General features: G+C 40.7%; 1 protein-coding gene across 1 annotated transcript in view; it reads left to right on the plus strand.

The window, feature by feature from the left end:
- LAMA2 (laminin subunit alpha 2) overlaps positions 1 to 18,350 on the plus strand; it is a 1,029,834-nt gene that overhangs the window by 615,138 nt on the left and 396,346 nt on the right. The window contains 4 exon segments of the mRNA XM_040350410.1: positions 2,272 to 2,483; positions 3,270 to 3,376; positions 9,774 to 9,954; positions 14,173 to 14,309. Of these exon segments, the coding sequence (XP_040206344.1) occupies positions 2,272 to 2,483; positions 3,270 to 3,376; positions 9,774 to 9,954; positions 14,173 to 14,309 (637 nt within the window).

Consider the following 18,350-nt stretch of genomic DNA (forward strand, 5'->3'; position numbering starts at 1 on the left):
ATGTGCTTCATCCCCGCATGTACTGCTTTTTCTACTGAGGCAGTTATTGTGGGGGACAGCAAGGCTGCTACTGCTTGAGCTATGAGCTCTGTGTTGTTATCCCCACGATGTGAGCAGGGGGAGGCATGCTGTTAGGGAGGAATATCTGATTAGCCACTCACTTCTATGGCTGGTTCGTCCGCCGTGTCTTCCGACAAGGCCGAGACTGGGGCCTTGATTTGCGGCTGGACTGGGAGGGCCGTCATGGCCGTTTGCGATCACAGGCCGATTTTTTCTATATATCGGTCCATGAGTGATCGGGGGGGTCATCCGAGGAGACAGAGCAGCAGAGGAAGGTCAGGCAGGTTTTTTTAAGCTAGTCTGAGGGTCGAGCTGCTGGAGCTGAGGGGAATGCAGCTACTCCATGCGGTGCCAGAACCAGAATTTTTTTCTAGTATCTAACTGAACCTAGGACTGGCGGTTAATGTTTTACCTATCAGTGATATTTCCTTTATTGGATACTTGATGTGTGATAGTGTGTGTGTGTGAGCATGAAGGCTTGAGCAGGGTGGTTGTAAGTCTGTTACTGACAACGTTGTCAATTTTACATTGAAATGGTAAAGGTAATTGTGGATTTATGTAGGTTTATTTGTAGTTTTTTCTTAAACCCGCTAACTCCTCATTGACGAGTCTCTTGAGGAGTTGTATCTCCTTTATTATATGCTGCTTGAGTTAATAGCTCTTAATAGCTCTTAATTAAATGTAGACGGGTGTCCCAGCTGTGGGTTTAACTGGAAGTAATTTCCCCCACACATTTGTACGGAAGTATAGCTCATTGAGCCCCCCCTTCTTTTATTCAGAAGAAGGAGAGTGCCAGGTGTACGTGAGTAAATTGGATACTAGAGGACCAAGGTTAGGAGTAATACCCCAGGAAATTTGGAAATTCAGGAGAATGAGGGAAGAAAGATGGGAGTGCACATGTTCTACTGTCCTGTAGTCAGCATATGAGTTAAGAATCAGCAGGAGGTGATGAGTGCAGTTATAGAGAGAGGGCAGGAGTGAAGGTGATATATTTAAGGTCAAGTGGAAAAAAGGGGTAAAGGAGTGAGGATTTAAGAATAGAGGATTTAATAGAAAAAAGGAAAGGTGGAGAGATCATATTACAGGCTGTAGAAAGTAGCAACCAGATTTAGAAGGGAAGAACTGGATGGGGAAAATATAGGTTCCCTTGCAGTCTGTCAGGAGTTTGTTGAGCGTTGTTGTTTGTAGATTCTTTCTTAGCTCTGCCTTAGTTGAACTGTTGTGTTAAACTGTCAGTAGTACACTTATGTGGAAATTATGATAACACAGATGCCAGTGCTCCCTATCAGAAATGCCTTTTTCCATAAGCTGATTCTAATATTTAAATTTATTTTATTTGTTGCCCCGTACTCACTGTTTAATCCTATAGTGAAGATTCAGAATCCCCGCGGGGAATGGGCGTTCCTATCCAGAGGGAAGATGATTGACGGCCGGCTCTGGCGCGTCACGCTTCTCCGGAAATAGTCGAAATAGGACTTGGCTCTTCACGGAGCCTGCACCTAGTCTGTGCGCAGGCGCCGTATAGCGCCGTGAAGAGCCGAGACCTACTCCGGCTATCTTCGGGGAGCGTGACGTGCCATAGCCGGCTGTCAATCATCTTCCCTCTGGATAGGAAGGCCCATTCCCCGCGGGGAGTCTGAATCTTCACTATAGGATTAAACAGTGAGTACAGGGCAAAAAAATAAAATAAAGGCATACTGTAGCTCGCGCTACTATGCTTAATTTAATGCTAGAATGGACAGCAGGGCAAAGATAGATAACATCAACTGTCTGATCAAGAAATCTGCAGCTAGCTGATTGTGAAGCAAGTTTTATAAATATGGATAGGTGTGCAGACCCACTTGTCAGTCGGTCTGGTTTGTCAGTCGGTCTAATGTTCTGTTGCTCTGAGTCTTCCCCATATAAATGAAAAGTGTATGTCCAAACATGTATACCTAAGGGAAGGGTGTTATCATAGTCTTGCCTTTACAAACACAAACATAATTGATAAAAGTGCAGTTTAGCACTATTAAAAATTATTTTAATACATTTTTTAAACATATTCAAGCAACAAATGAACAATCATGCATGATTTTATATCATATCCTAGATATTAGAATTGAATCAATACTTTTTGTTTTAACGATATTAGTTTTACATATTTGTGTAAAAGATTAAGGGAAAAAAAAACCATTAAATTACATTTTATATAATTTGTCTTTCCTTTTTTAGTTGTGCAGATGGGTATTTTGGACAGCCGTCAGTGCCAGGTGGATCATGCAAGCAATGCCCATGTCATAACAATCTCGACCTTTCATCCCCTGGTTGCTGCGACAGAGAGACAGGAGCATGTAGGATATGTAAGCCTGGTGTGACTGGTGAATATTGCAATAAATGTGCAGATGGATATTTTGGAGATGCTCTTGGGGCAAGGAGCTGTCAACGTAAGTATCTACTGTTTGTTACATCAAACTAAAGTCATAAACATGAAAAAATTGATAAGTAGTAACTTTAAATGAGTACATAATCATCTTTATTTTACAAGTGCTTCTCTTGCAGCGGTAGTAAAACCTGCTACGTTATTTTTACCTACAGGTATAAGGCATGCCTGTAAGGAAATATCTCCTAAACGTGCATTTCTTAAACGTTCACCCTGAATGCAGCCAGTGATATCACCGGCGCAGACACTCTGAAGGTCTGGCATACCTTGCCAGAACGTTGTGCCGAAATCCAAGGGCTTCCGCGCACAAGCGTGGGAGTGATGTCTCCGTGACTCTGGCCAATCACATAGGCAAAACTGTAGGAAAGACCAGAGTGAGACTTTGTTCTAAGATAAGTATTTCATAATGTGCTAGTATGCCTTGAATACTAGCACATTATACAGTTTACAACCGCTTTAAATTTTCATTAAAATAACTGAGAAAATGAGAGGGGGAGCTCCCGATCCCCGCTCTGTAACGAGCGATCGCTGCGCGAGAGCTGACATTATATTACGTGCTCTCGCGCAGGGGAGCCGACTTGCCGCCGTAAAACGACGGTGGGTGGTCTGCAAGCGGTTAATAAAGTTTATGAATTTAGCAAAATCACATTTAAACCAAATTTCCCAGACATTAGAGATGTAGCAATGAACTGATTAGATACTGCATTTAAAGTTATTCCCAGATAAATAGCGAAATGTTCATAGTCTGAGTCTACAAATAGACTAACTTGTGCACTTTGTTGTCTTGCAGCATGCAACTGTAACATTAATGGGTCAGAATCCATTGCCTGTGATATTCACACGGGAAAGTGTCAGTGCAAATATAATGTGGTTGGACGCCAGTGTGATGAGTGTTTGGTAAGTATCAGCTTCTGAAATCATCTTAGCAAAAAACATATACTTATTGGTTCTCATATAAAATGTAATTATTGTTTTTATATGTAAATATGTTTTACCTTTTCCATCTTGAAGCTGTCTTTCTCCATATACAGTATCTCACAAAAGTAAGTACACACCTCACATTTTTGTAAATATTTCATTATATCTTTTCATGTGAAAACATTGAAGAAATTACACTTTGCTACAATGTAATGTAGTGAGTGTACAGCTTGTATAACAGTGTAAATTTGCTGTCCCCTCAAGAAACTCAACACACAGCCATTAATGTTTATACCGCTGGCAACAAAAGTGAGTGCATCCCTAAGTGAAAATGTCCAAATTGGGCCCAAGTTGACAATATTTTGTGTGACCACCATTATGTTTGAAAAACTGCCTTAACCCTCTTGGGCATGGAGTTCATTAGAGTTATAACGGTTGCCACTGGAGTTCTCTTCCACTCCTCCATGACGACATCACAGTGCTGGTGGATGTTAGAGACCTTGCACTCCTCCAGCTTCTGTCGCCCCACAGATGCTCAATAGGGTTTAGGTCTGGAGACATGCTTGATCTGTCCATCTTTACCCTCAGCCCTCACCCTCAAGCTTCTTTAGCAAGGCAGTGGTCGTCTTGGAGGTGTGTTTGGGGCATCAGTGGCCCGTCCATTAGGGGCGCCTGGGTGCCGCCCCCTCTCTCCACACCACCCCCTATATGACTAATGGATAGATTCATGCATAGCGGCATGTCCCTTCAACAAAAGCCAGTCTTTAGACCAGCGTCTGTCAGAAGGACAACTGTACACATGGTGCAAATGTCAGCCGGTTCAGCACGAACTGTTCGGACTGTGTGTATTCAGCTTAAGTAAGGAATATTTGTTTTTAATATTCTTTATTTACAGTAGATTATATATTTTTTGTGAAATTAAGTGAAAAGCATAGTATCATTTGTCTAGATTCACTTGGTGTGGTCAGTGGAATTGTGATAACATTCCAACCAAGCCGGACAGTGCATGTCTAATATTTGAAGCAGCAGGGAGGTAATAAAACAAGTTGGAAGCAGCTAGAGAGAGTTGAAACTTGTCTTTTCTGCCAGTACCTAAATGTGTTCTATCTTATAACACAGTTCCCGTCCTATGCCCACTACACTCCCTGTAAATCATTAAATCAAATGTTACTGATCTTTGCATTAGAAAATGTTGGTTCTTACTCAACAGTGGCCAATCAAGTGCCCAAAAGCCTAGGTATTTAGTTAAACAATGAGTTGGTGGATATATAGATTTGCATGACACACCAGTATGTACTCATGTGCTAATGGATATGTGAAATATGTAAACAAATATTAAATAAATATTTTCATAAATTAATAAATGGGTTGCTGCTATCAAAAGTGCATGTGCCTTTAAATGTTGAAAACAAAATATAAGAGCGCTACCCAATGCTAAATGCCAATACATCATTATCACAGTGTAATACATGTATGTAAATAATAATCCATATATAACCATAACTAAAGTCCTTAAAGAGTTCATAAATCCTTATAAAGTTCATAGGTTTCATAACTTCCAGCAAAGCTTAAAATTTTCAATTGTACAGTATAAAGTAGCAAGTGCTAAAAAAATGTTTGCCCTCTCACCAGATATCCATGACTCCCATGACAGAAGTCACAAATGCTTGTGTGGATGGCTGGGCTCTGTTGTCCCATGGGCTGTGTCTCAAACTGTAGCGTAATATAACGCCATGGAATGTAAATGAATGGCAGAGAAAGCAATATAGCGTAATTCAGTTCAATAATCATAAAAACAAACAATATCCACTCACATGTTAGAAAACACTGTAACAAGTGTTAGGATGGAACAGGGAGTAACCATCGACTTGCGTCTCATCGGCCGGAAATTGCGTCACCGCCCGCGGTCACCTGACATGTTTCCGTCCCTTAGTTAAACAGTCTCTGCTCAGGGAAGGATCAGCCAGCAAAGATCACATGACTAAATGTTTATGCTAGCATGGATTCCCAGGAAGCTGTTTTAGTACTAAAGATCTTTTAGATCTTTTGTCTATTGCATATAACTTTCATAAAGTAGCGTGGGCCAGGCAGCAGATTCTTTCTTAAAATACATTAGCTCTACTTCAAAGTAAAGCTGGCCATAGATGATCTACTTTTTTTATTCAGCCAGCGAAAACAAATCTGATTTCTCCATTCACACAAGCGAGGTGGATGGAGGAATCCCCACTTCTGGAACATTGTATTCTGACTGCAGAACTCTTGCTGATTGAGAAAATTTCCACCAAGCCCAATCGGCAGATGAACAGGCAGATCTATACATAAATCTATCTACAGTCAAGTTAGGGTGATTTTCAGAGGAGCTTTAGCTTGATTGAATGCTCGTTAGATACCCTCTCCCCTTCCTATTTGTGGACATCTATTTTTCTCTAAAATAGTAATCGTACTTTAGCTATGGATACTTGTGCAGTTTGACTCTATACCATCTGAATATCCCCACTGGAAAGACTAAATATTTTCCACTACAGTCCCACCTATCATGTTTTGCATTGTGGTCTTCACCTTTGCACTTTTCACATAACCTGTCTAGTAGGTAACAAAAATTAGAACACATGTCACTGCAGATTGCTTCTGCATACTATGGCTAATTGTATAGCTAAACTTAATATTTGAGTAAATAAGATAGATAGATGTGAGTCTTGTAGTTCTTGAAAATGTACCTAAAACACAACAACTTATGATGCATGCATTGATTTTAGCTTTACTATGAGACCAAAATGGATTTCTTATCATAATACCTTTCCAAAGCACATCAGTTCCTCTGACAAACTACATGCTTTTATGCCTAACATTTTACTTCCACAGATGAATATATTGAAAAACCTGCCATACAAATCCTGTAGATTTTTTGTTGATTTGCTTTGACGTCCACTTGTGCTAAAAGTGTTGGAAGAATCTATTCATCATTTTAAGCTGGGGTCTATTCAGCTAAAGCAAGCTTTTATTAGTACAGAAATACCACATCAACGCACTTAGATTACAATGCAAGAGTGTTTCTGTCAGCTAATGCATGATGATCGAGAAGTTTTAGTGACCTGCATCTGTTCAACCTTTCCAAAGGTTAATGTCAAGGCTACAAACATTTACGAGGCCATGTAATTTAAAAAAGGGCCCTTGTAACCTGGTATAAAAGAAGCAATTAGCTTTACGTTAGACTTGTAGTTTTTCACATACTGCAATGCTGTCAAACCTTGCTAACTGTTAAAACTTTTTTTTTATAGGAGATTTGTAGTTAATGTACATTTTTTTTTTATTCTTTGACCACTTTACAGCCTGGATAGTATAATATTTATGTTTGTATATAGGTTGAATTTCAAATGCCTTAAGCCCCATACACACTTTGTTTTCCTGCAGGTTTTTCTCTTCAGGTTTACCAAAACCATGTAGTGCAAGGGCCTGCCTGATTGCATACGAATTGAAACTCTGATGCCCCGTACATACTATCAATTCTTCCAACTTCATCATTAAAAATTATGTTGCCCACACACCATCGTTTTTGAAAAATTATGAACAAAGTGACGGCACTCTAAAGGGGAAGTTCTATTCGCCTTGAGGCTGCTTTTAGCTGATTCCTTGTTAGCAAAAGACGATTCGTGCTTTTTTGTCTGTTACAGCGTGATGAATGTGCTTAATTCATTATGAATGGTAGTTTTACCTCCCGTCTCATAACTTGCTTCTTGGCATGTGCGGGTTTAAAACGTTGTTTTAGCCCACACACGATCATTTTTTACAACACAAAAAATGAAATTTTGTTGTCGTTTTTCAGAAGACAGAAATGTTTAGCCCACACACGATCATTTTAAATGACGTTTTAAAAAAAGTCATTTTATTTCATCACAAAAAGTGATCGTGTGTACGGGGCATTAAGGTTTGACCTCATATTAGATGGTTTTGGTAAACCTGAAGCTAAAATACATGCAGGAAAACTAATAGTGTGTATGGGGCTTTAATCTTAGAACTCTCTGGCCATGCCAGGAAAATCCTGTGATGTCCCAAGCAAGCTGTTTAATGATTTTAAGAGTGGACTATTATTTAGGTCTAATTACCTATAATAACTCAGACTTCGCTGTAGAATAAAATGATCATCTAATGCTTAGGTCTGAGGTCCCTCACCATATTTAATATCATTTGCAAGGGGAGGGGGATCAGGACAGGGTACAGGAACAAGGAAAGCAAGAGTAAGTAAGCTAGAGCAGAAGCAACTGGCATTCAGAATCTGACAGTAAGAAAGGCAATCTGACACAATGCAGGAACTTGCTGGCTACTGGGAGACACCAGCTGGTGGACACCAGAATGGCAGATTTCCACCCAGGGAAGCACAGTGCCACCAGCAAGTGAACCAGGTCCCAATGGGGATCCAGAAGATTCCACATTATACCTAAACAAAAATTAGGGGGGGGTGGAGACAAGACCATTCAATATACATAAGGAGAGCAGTGATCAGTCTTTTGTACAGCTCCACAATGGCAGCCATGTTTCTGTCATGACCATTTTCCTTTAAAGGTGATCACAGAGGTTTGGTTATAATTTGGCCTTAATAGTTAGGCAGTAAAGTCAAAATTGATAACAACTCTGATTGATCTTTACATACTTAAAAGTTAGTTAGCACCACCCATGTTTCTGTGCTCAAAGATTTGCTTTAGTATAATAGTTATTTTTTTCAGATTAACCTCTGTAAGATTGGGGGTGATCAGACTCCAGCGGTAGGTGCGTTTTTAGTGAGTACGCCAGTCCAGAACTGAACTTTTAAGGGCCTGGTAGCCCACTTTTATTTAAAAGCACAAAAAGTTCACAAATACATCAGTAGCCCTCACAGGGGGTTCCACCATTACTGTATCTTGCATACCCAACACTTTAGCCTCCTGGCTTTCATTCTTTCCATCTGGCTGTTTCAGGCCTTTAGCCTAGGCCTTAGGTCTGCTCCTCAGAACAAACAGAGTTTCCTAGAGTTAAGCTCATTCCTAGCTTTCTCCTGATCAGCGCCTTGCTGCTCAATCACCAATGACATCTGCCTCCTGCAGACATGCATGCTCTGGCTGCACCCATGCAGCCTCTGACTCCTCTCAGAGGGATGGGAGTCCACGTGACTCCCTGGAACAGACTTCCTGTCTGTTGGGTGGGGCCCTGAGCCATAGTCAGGTCAGAACTAAATAGCCCAACACACAGCTGTGCAATTAGCGTATCTTTCTCTCCAAAATCTGGCGTAAACCAACAGTCTTTAAGGTTGCACAGGGTCCCACCACCACACCTCTTTAAACATCATCATGATTACTGAAAGCTAGGAATCCTACCGCCGCCTGTTTAGATTTGTATTTTTGACACACCTTATTCACATTGAAATTCTATTAAATGTATATTTTAGTATAGTGTTATGGTCCATACATCTTTCTAATTTATTAATGACTTAAATATAGTTGCTTTTCCTATTTCTCATGATGTTAATGTTTCATTATTAAGTTGAGTGAACAAATAATGTATCAGCACTCATCTAGAATAATTTATCATTCATTTAATTACAATTATAATGTGTTGTGTGATGTATCTCAGACAATGCATGAAATATTCATTGCTAAATGTCATCTGCTGTATTCATCAGAAATACATTGCATTCTGTCTCTCAGTATTATCTCACTTGAATGTCAGGTCTTAGAAGCTTAATAATTTCTCTTACTTTCCAAATCTGTTGTATCTTTTTTTAAGTTTCTTACACTTTCCCTCTATTCTCTTTGCTTTCACTCTAAAAGCCTAACTGTTGGTGGGATTCTGAAAAGCAGATATGTCAGTCCTGTAGCTGTAGTGTGACTGGTTCAATGTCCCAACGCTGTGACATAACAGGGAGGTGTATCTGTAAACCAGAGTTCTTTGGGAAGAGATGCGAGTTCAAAAGGCAGGGTTATGAGAGGAAAGAACTGCCTTGGAAATCTCAAAATATCCAAGTTCCTGTTCGAAGGTGGAACTACCCCACATCAAGAGGCTGTCCTAGAGGAGCTTACAAACCATCAATCCCGGTAATTGCTTTGCAGGCTTATTCTGCATGGCGTGGAGTTCACTACCAGTGCCTGACAAGTAACTAATTGATATCTGAAATACATTAACAGTAGTTTTTCTCACTGTTGTTGTTGGAAAGATTCTAGGGACTCAGTGGTCCTGCTGTTAAGTATGGAGTAATTAGTTGCATGCGTGTGAGGGGCCCCTTTACTGTATTATTTTTTACTCAAAATGTCATCATGTGCTTTGCCTTTTTTATGCCTTTTATAAATTTTTATATCGTAATAAATCTATGTACATAACTTATTTTTGTGTTCTATTCCCTTTTCAGCCACAAACGTATGGTCCTGTTTTGTCTCAAGGATGTGTTTCTTGTAACTGCAACTCTTTTGGATCTAAATCATTTGACTGTGATGACAATGGGCAATGTCATTGTCAGCCTGGAGTAGCTGGAGATAAATGTGACCACTGTGCCCGTGGATATTATGATTTCCAAGAAGGTGGATGTACCCGTAAGTACATTTTTTGTTCATGGGGAATTGTAGTTTGAGTTTAAATCAGCTACTTTTACTACAAGTACATCAAAACAAAAGGTGTGCAATGTCTTGCAGTTTTTTTTCTTTAGAAAACAGTTGCAGCCTAAGTAGAAAAGTCTGCCCCCTGTAATCATGTTGTAGAGAAGGACCCTTGCTCCCTGTTTGGAAGTCACTCTTCAGATGCTTAACATTCCCTCTGCTGAGTCAGTTATTCAATCTGTAAAGATTATGTTCTGTGTTGTTTGGAGAGCATGCACCGGTTGGTTACGTCACAAGGGGGGGCGGTGCCACCAGGTGATGTCGCCAGGTGGTGCTGCCCCTTACCTATATAAGAACTAACTGTCAAATGACAAGCCACGCATTTGTCAGTTTGCCTTAGTTGACAGCAGATCATTTTTTTTCTTTTTCGGGTCTGGCGGTGGCAGCGGCGTCATGACGATGGATCTACATCGGGGCCTGCCAGGCTGCATGTTTAGATAAGGGTCTGGTATGGATTTAGGGGAGATCTCATATTTTTTATTTTAGCGTGGGGTTCCCTTTCAAGTCTATACCAGACCCAAAGGGCCTGGTATGGAGTGGGGGGGGCCCCATGCCCTTTTTTTCCTACTTTTTTTATTGGCGGCAATGTTTTTTTTATTCAGCTGTCAGCGGAGAAGCGGAGAAGCTTATTGACAGCTGATGACTCATCAGTTGTTAAAGCGGTAGTTCACCCTGTTTGACAACTTGTGACCACTAGCACTGTTTTTTTTTAATACGCTCCTTTCCTGGTCGATCGTCCCACCTGTCAATCATGTCCTCCCGCGGGGAATGGGCGTGTCAGTCCATTCTCCCCCGTCCTGCCACTCACATTTCTGTAACTCCTCTGTCGACGCGCTCAGCTGTAATCGCGCGACATCTCCTCGTAATCGCGGAAATCTCCTAATACAACGGGGCGTGAACTTCAGACGCCAGCCGTTGTTATAGCAACCATGCAGTGTTGACGCCGACGCTCGCCGTCAACACTGCACATGCACGGGATCGAGCGGTGAATGCTGGGAGGCCAGCATTCGCCCGATCCCGGAAGAAGACCCTGTCGGCTTCAGTATGCCCACAGGCAAGATGGAAACGTCCATCGCAGCAAAATCAAACTTATCTTTTTCCGAAAAAGAGCGCATCGGACGGCTGGACGTGTGGGACACCCTGTTAGGGAAGGAGGAAAGGTAAGTGCTGCACATTACTTAAAAAAAAAAAAACCCACATCCCGCCGAACTACCGCTTTAAGGATGCTTCGGGCTGGCTTCCTTCCCAGCCTGCTCCTTAATAACCAGCTATTCACTGAGCCCTTATTGATACGTTTTGCCCAATCAGGGCTTACTCAAGAGCAGCAGTTACAAAATGAATGACTCTGGAACATTTGACTTAAGCTTCTTGCACACAGGACTAAAATATGCTGAATGTTTTACTGATTTGAGATGAGATACATTGTTGTCTATGGGACATTGCACAGAGCTGAGTAATAGATACACTTTCAAGTCACTGATGAGATCTAAAAAAGAAACCAAAGATCAACTTCTTTTAGGTTTACTACAATCAGTTTAATAAAGGCTAATTACTAGATGCTATATTTTAATGCAGGCAAATGCTATTTATCTAGACCTGCATAGGGGGTGTGTCAGCTGTGCAATGCTGATTCCCTCTACTGCCCGGTTTTTCCCTTGTGTTTCCCCCTCCCTGCAGCGCTGCTGAATTCTCTCCTCTCCTCTCTTCTCCCCCCAGCTGCTGTGGGAGATGTTTCAGGATGGAGAGTGGAGGAAGAGGCTAGTAAATATATATTTTACTGGTCCCTTCCTTTTCTAAATGAACACAATGAACACACTCACTTGCTGTGTCTATTCATAACTGAAGTATAGTAAACTGTGTTTATTATGCTTCAGTTTGTAAATGAACAGGAAGCCACTCAGCACAGTGTGCTTCCAATTCAATCGCTGCCCTGTGCAGCTGAGGCTGCAGAGGAAGGCATGTGTGTTTAAGCTTTGGGGTGCACACCCTAATGCAATAGGCTGCGCACACCTATGTAGACCTGTAAGACCTATTGCACATGGGCATCATATTTTACAGATTTTTTCTCAGAACTTTTGACACCCGCGTGCAAGGGGCCAAAAACTGTTAGGTAGATTCACATAGAATGGCCTATTATTAGGACGGCCTAGCCTAGTCTTTTTAGGCTACACCGCCTTAAATTATTTAGGTTAAAAGTGATTCTCAAACCACTTACCTTAAAATGTTAGGCGGCGTAGCTTAAAACGAGCGGGCGTAAGCGCGCCTAATTCAAATGACTCAAGTTCCTGAGTAAACATCAGTAAATTATGACACCCATGTGCAAAAGGCTTTACAGGTGTAAATAAAGAACATTTGTCTGCAGTAAAATATACAGTATATTTTTGTAAATATTTTATCATATCTTTTCATGTGACAACACTGAATAAATTAAACTTTGCTACAACGTAAAGTAGTGAGCGTACAGCTTGTATAACAGTGTTAATTTGCTGTCCCCCAAAATAACTCAACACATAGCCATTAATGTCTAAATCACTGGCAACAAAAGTGAGTACACCCCTAAGTAAAAATGTCCAAATTGGGTCAAATTAGCACATTTTCCCTCCCCGATGTCATGTGGCTCATTAGTGTTACAAGGTCTCAGGTGTGAATGGGGAGCAGGTGTGTTACATTTGGTGTTATCACTCTCACTCTCTCATACTGGTCACTGGAAATTCTTGCTTTACATTAAGATGGCCTAGGCTATAAAAAAAGATTGCCAAGACCCTGAAACTGAGCTGCAGCACAGAGGCCAAGACCATACAGCGGTTTAACAGGACAGGTTCCACTCAGAACACACCATGGTCGACCAAAGAAGTTGAGTGCACATGCTCAGCATCATATCCAGAGGTTGTCTTTGGGAAATTGACGTATGAGTGCTGCCAGCATTGTTGCAGAGGTTGAAGGAGTGGGGGAGTCAGCCTGTCAGTGCTCAAACCATACGCCGCACACTGCATAAAATTGGTCTGCATGGCTGTCTCCCCTCTTCTAAAGATCATGCACAAGAAAGCCCACAAACAATTTGCTGAAGACAAGCAGACTAAGGACATGGAATACTGGAACCTTGTCGTGTGGTCTGATGAGACCAAGATAAACGTATTTGGTTCAGATGGTGCCAAGCGTGTGTGGCAGCAACTAGGTGAAGAGTACAAAGACAAGTGTGTCTTGCCTACAGTCAAACATGGTGGTGGGAGTGTCATGGTCTGGCGCTGCATGAGTGCTGCTTGTCACTGGGTAACTACAGTTCATTGAGGGAACCATGAATGCCATGATGTACTATGACATACTGAAGCAGAGCATGATCCCCATCCTTTCAGGGACTGGGCCGCAGGGCAATATTACAACATAACGACACAAACACACCTCCAAGATGACCACTGCCTTGCTAAAGAAGCTGAGGGTAAAGGTGATGGACTGGCCAAGCATATCTCCAGACCTAAACCCTATTGAGTATCTGTGGGGCATTCTCAAAACAAAAGGTGGAGGAGTCCAATGTCTCTAACATCCACCAGCTCTGTGATGTCATCATGGAGGAGTGGGAGAGGACTCCAGTGGCAACTTGTGAAGCTCTAGTGAACTCCATGCCCAAGAGGATTAAGGCAGTGCTGGAAAATAATGATGACCACAAAAAATATTGACACTTTGGACCCAATTTGGACATTTTCACTTAGGGGTGTACTCACTTTTGTTGCCAGCAGTTTTAGACATTAATGGTTGTGTGTTGAGTTATTTTGAAGATGTAGCATATTTACACTGTTATACAAGCTGTACACTCACTACTTTACATTGTAGCAAAGTGTTGTCACATAAAAAGAAATAAGAAAATATTTACAAAAATGTGAGGGGTGTACTTACATTTGTTAGATACTGTAGCATCTAATAATCGGCCTTCAATAACCCGGTTGAAATAAACCTAAAAAAGCAGATTTTTGGTTGTTTTTTTAGATCTCATCAGTGACTTAAAGTGCATCTATTCAAAAAACTATTTTGCATGTTTGCAATGCATGTTTACCCCATTCAAATTGTGCTAGAAGCTGAAAATGTAACAGTATTGTGTTGCCAATATTTGTCTATGGTTTACCCTTGCTGTGCCTAATATGAGAGTTTTGTCATATTTAGCTTGTGATTGCCCTCATGTTGGGAATAACTGTGATGTGGAAACAGGCCAATGTATTTGTCCTCCCAACACCATTGGAGATCAATGTGAGAAATGTGCACCAAACCACTGGGGATATAGTATTATCACTGGATGCAAGGTCAGTCAATCAATACATTCTCAGTAGGGTAAATAATGGTCAAATTGTTATTATATACTCACAAACATCAAGGTATGATTGCCAATGATAGTATTGATTAGTACTTTTTCTTGCTGAGGATTTGATGTGAAAGTTGATGTGTCTCTTCTGTTTTAATATCTCTATGTGGTGAACGTCAATGATGGTAAGTGTATCATATTTTCTGTTCCTACTACTAATTTAAATAATATGTTCCCAAATGTTGAATTCAAGTCAAAGCAGCTATTTCAATTTTTGAACAACATAATGTTATTAATTAACTGCAGTTTGACATTTGTGTAAAGCCTTCATTTTCCTGGACAAAAGGGTATTATTACATTTAACAATGGTTAATATAAATACAGGGAATATATTATAAGTATGTTGCTTGATAGAATAAATTAAATTGAATGTTTGTGAAGTATGGTAGCTACGCTGTGGGGGAGGGAATGGAAAGGGGAAGTGAAAAGGGAATGCAAAGTAAAGGAATCGTGGGTGAACTAAACAGTAAAAAAAAAAAAAAAAGGGTATCTGATGATACTACAATGAACAATACAGATGAAAGTGAACAAACACCTATAATCCTGTAAAGATTTAACAGTGAAAATACATAGTAAAATGGCTACTACATATACAAACACCAAAACTAGCATAAAATAAGTGGAAAAAAGTGCAAAACTATCAAAAATCACACATGTGGTAAAGTCCTGTCCATAAATAAGGATCAGATCTAGCAGTCCAGTAATTCCTCCACAGAACAGTGTCTAGATGAAACACCTCCACCCAAAATGCAACGTGCACAAATTAAATCTTCAGTGATGACACCTGAGTGTGCTAGCAGCTCACCTCATGGCCATTTGTCCAAACAGCTAACAGAGATACTGATCGCAGCTGGATGAGTGGGCTGATAAACACCTCCTCCTGACTCCTAAGACAGCTCTCAGCGGCCAATGTGTGTCATGGAAAAGAGAAGATATATGCAATGCATATAGCGTGACACTGTGGGTACCTCGAACAGGTAAGGATTTGAGAAAATGCACTCACATGAATGAAAGGACAGCGGGCATAAGTCCACTCGTATCCCCCTCAGAGTGTCAGCTATGCAGGTGAGAGTGGGATCTGATCCTCATACGTCCAAATTGCAAGGCTCAATGAATCATAGGAGCATTAGGAAGAGCGGAAACGCGACCATAGCGTAACTCCATATAATGGATAGATTTAATAAAAAACAGACAAACTCATTTAGGTAGTGAAGTAGAATAAAAACATCCACTAGTGCCAAACTCATATTAAAACTTCAGACTCTGTCTGTACCCGGTGCTCCAATCCCTACGTATCGTCACATCACGTGACTTCATCAGGGGGTCCAGAGAGAGCACGCCAAGTATGTCCTCTCCCTTAAATTACCTCCCCAAGCAGGCTGCGCGGAAGGCAAGCCATTCTGGGATTGTACAGTTGCTCTCTGGGTAATGTAGTTTATAACAGGCCAGGGCAAATGGAGTCTCTTTTCTCCCTGTACTCTCTGCGGTACCAGTACAAATAGTAAACAACAGGTGGCTCTAACTCATCTCGGCCACAGGAGGGAGCTGAGATCTTTCTCGATCAACAGATGGTCTTTTATATCACATGAAAAAGGTGATATCCCGCTACAAATATATTGTTGCTATATGTTGTGATATATAGTATCTTAGGAATGGATTCATGAAGATTTATACTTTATAAAAAATCAGGTTCATTTTAAGATCAAGTTGTGGAACTACTTTTTCCCCATTTATATTTAAATGTATTCTTTTTGTATACACTGAGCAAAATTATAAACGCAAAACTTTTGTGTTTCCCCCCTATTTATCATGAGCTGAACTCAAGGATCTACGACTTTTTATATGTACACAAAAGGCCTATTTCTCTCAAATATTGTTCACAAATCTGTCTAGTGAGCATTTTTCCTTTGCCAAGATAATGCATGCACCTCCCAGGTGTGGCATATCAAGATGCTGATTAGACAGCATGATTATTGCACAGGTGTGCCTTAGGCTGGCCACAATAAAAAGGCCACTCTAAAATGTGCAGTTTTATCACACAGCACAATGCCACAGATGTCGCAAATTTTGAGGGAGCGTGCAATTGGCATGCTGACTGAAAGAATGTCCACCAGAGCTGTTGACCTTGAATTGAATGTTCATTTCTCTACCATAAGTCGTCTCCAAAGGCGTTTCAGAGAATTTGGCAGATACATCCAAACGGCCTCACAACTGCAGACCACGTGTAACCACACCAGCCCAGGACCTCCACATACAGCATCTTCACCTCCAAGATCGTCTGAGACCAGCCACCCAAATTGCTGCTTCAACAATCGGTTTGCATAACCAAAGAATTTCTGCACAAACTGTCAGAAACCGTCTCAGGGAAGCTCATCTGTTTGCTCGTCGTTCCTCATTGGGGTCTCGACCTGGCTGCAGTTCCTCATTGTAACCAACTTGAGTGGGCAAATGCTCACATTCAATGGCATATGGCCCTTTGGAGAGGTGTTCTCTTCACAGATGAATCCCGGTATTCACTGTACAGAGCAGATGGCAGACAGCGTACATGGCGTTGTGTGGGTTTCTAATGTCAAAATTGTGGATCGAGTGGCCCATGGTGGCGGTGGGGTTATGGTATGGGCAGGCATATGCTATGGATAACAAACACAGGTGCATTTTATTGATGGCATTTTGCACAGAGATGCCGTGATGAGCTCCTGAGACCCATTGTTGTGCCATTCATTCACGACCATCACCTCATGTTGCAGCATGATAATGTACGGCCCCATGTTACAAGGATCTGTACACAATTCCTGGAAGCTGAAAACATCACAGTTCTTGCATGGCCAGCATACTCACCGGACATGTCAACCATTGAGCATGTTTGGGATTCTCTGGATCGGCGTATACGACAGCATGTTCCAGTACCTGCCAATATCCAGCAACTTTACACAGGCATTAAAGAGGAATGGACCAATATTCTACAGGCCACAATCAACAACCTGATCAACTCTATGCAAAGAAGATGTGCTGCACTGCGTGACTGGTTTTCGGACCCCCTGACCCCCAAATACAGTAAAACTGCTCATTTTAGAGTGGACTTTTATTGTGGCCAGCCTAAGGCACACCTGTGCAATAATCATGCTCATCAACAGATTTAGACAAATTTGTGAAGAATATTTGATAGAAATAGGCCTTATGTGTACATCAAAAAAGTCATAGATCTTTGAATTCAGCTCATGATAAATAGGGGCAAACACAAAAGTGTTGTGTTTATAATTTTGCTCAGTGTAGTTATGCATTAACCATTTTAACATTGAATGAAAATGTGTGTAGCAATGAAGAATATTGTAAGTTTATTAAAGCTCACTTTTTGATAAAAAGCTCAAGTTAGGCATAATTTTTCACACACCCAATAAAAAGATAAAAAAAAAAATATAATATTTTTAGGAATATAAGATGAGACTACTTTAGGGTGGGAATAGCTTTGAATTTGTGAGCCTGTAAACAAATTAAACAATTATGCTAGTTTATTCAGAGAACTTGTTTTAATTATTTATAAGATCTGTCTTTTAATATGCCTTTGTACTTTCAAACGTTATGATATTTATTAAACCGAAAACAAAATTCTGCATATCTGCATGACAGTTATAACCCAGGGAAACATTGCCTTTTAAATTACTAATGATAAATATGCCACAACTCATAGTTTGCTATGTTTACAACTAATTTCTCAGAAGAGTTGTTACTGAAACATTTGGGAGGGATAGACATGATTCAAAGGCCACATATTAATATGCAAAAAAAAAAAATTTCCCTCCTAAGAACAATATGTGCAGCTTGAAATGCACAAGAATCCATGAACTAGCACAAACTGTCTGCATTAAATTGTTGCTGTTAATAGATATTTCAGATTTTTTTGTCATAGCCGTCACTGAAACAAAAGCAAAGGGGAAATATCCCAGTGGGAACATCTGTTCCCTAACAGTTCCTAAAGGGGGGG

Source organism: Rana temporaria, chromosome 4, assembly GCF_905171775.1.
Source record: "Rana temporaria chromosome 4, aRanTem1.1, whole genome shotgun sequence".
In the NCBI taxonomy this organism is placed as follows: Eukaryota; Metazoa; Chordata; class Amphibia; order Anura; family Ranidae; genus Rana; species Rana temporaria.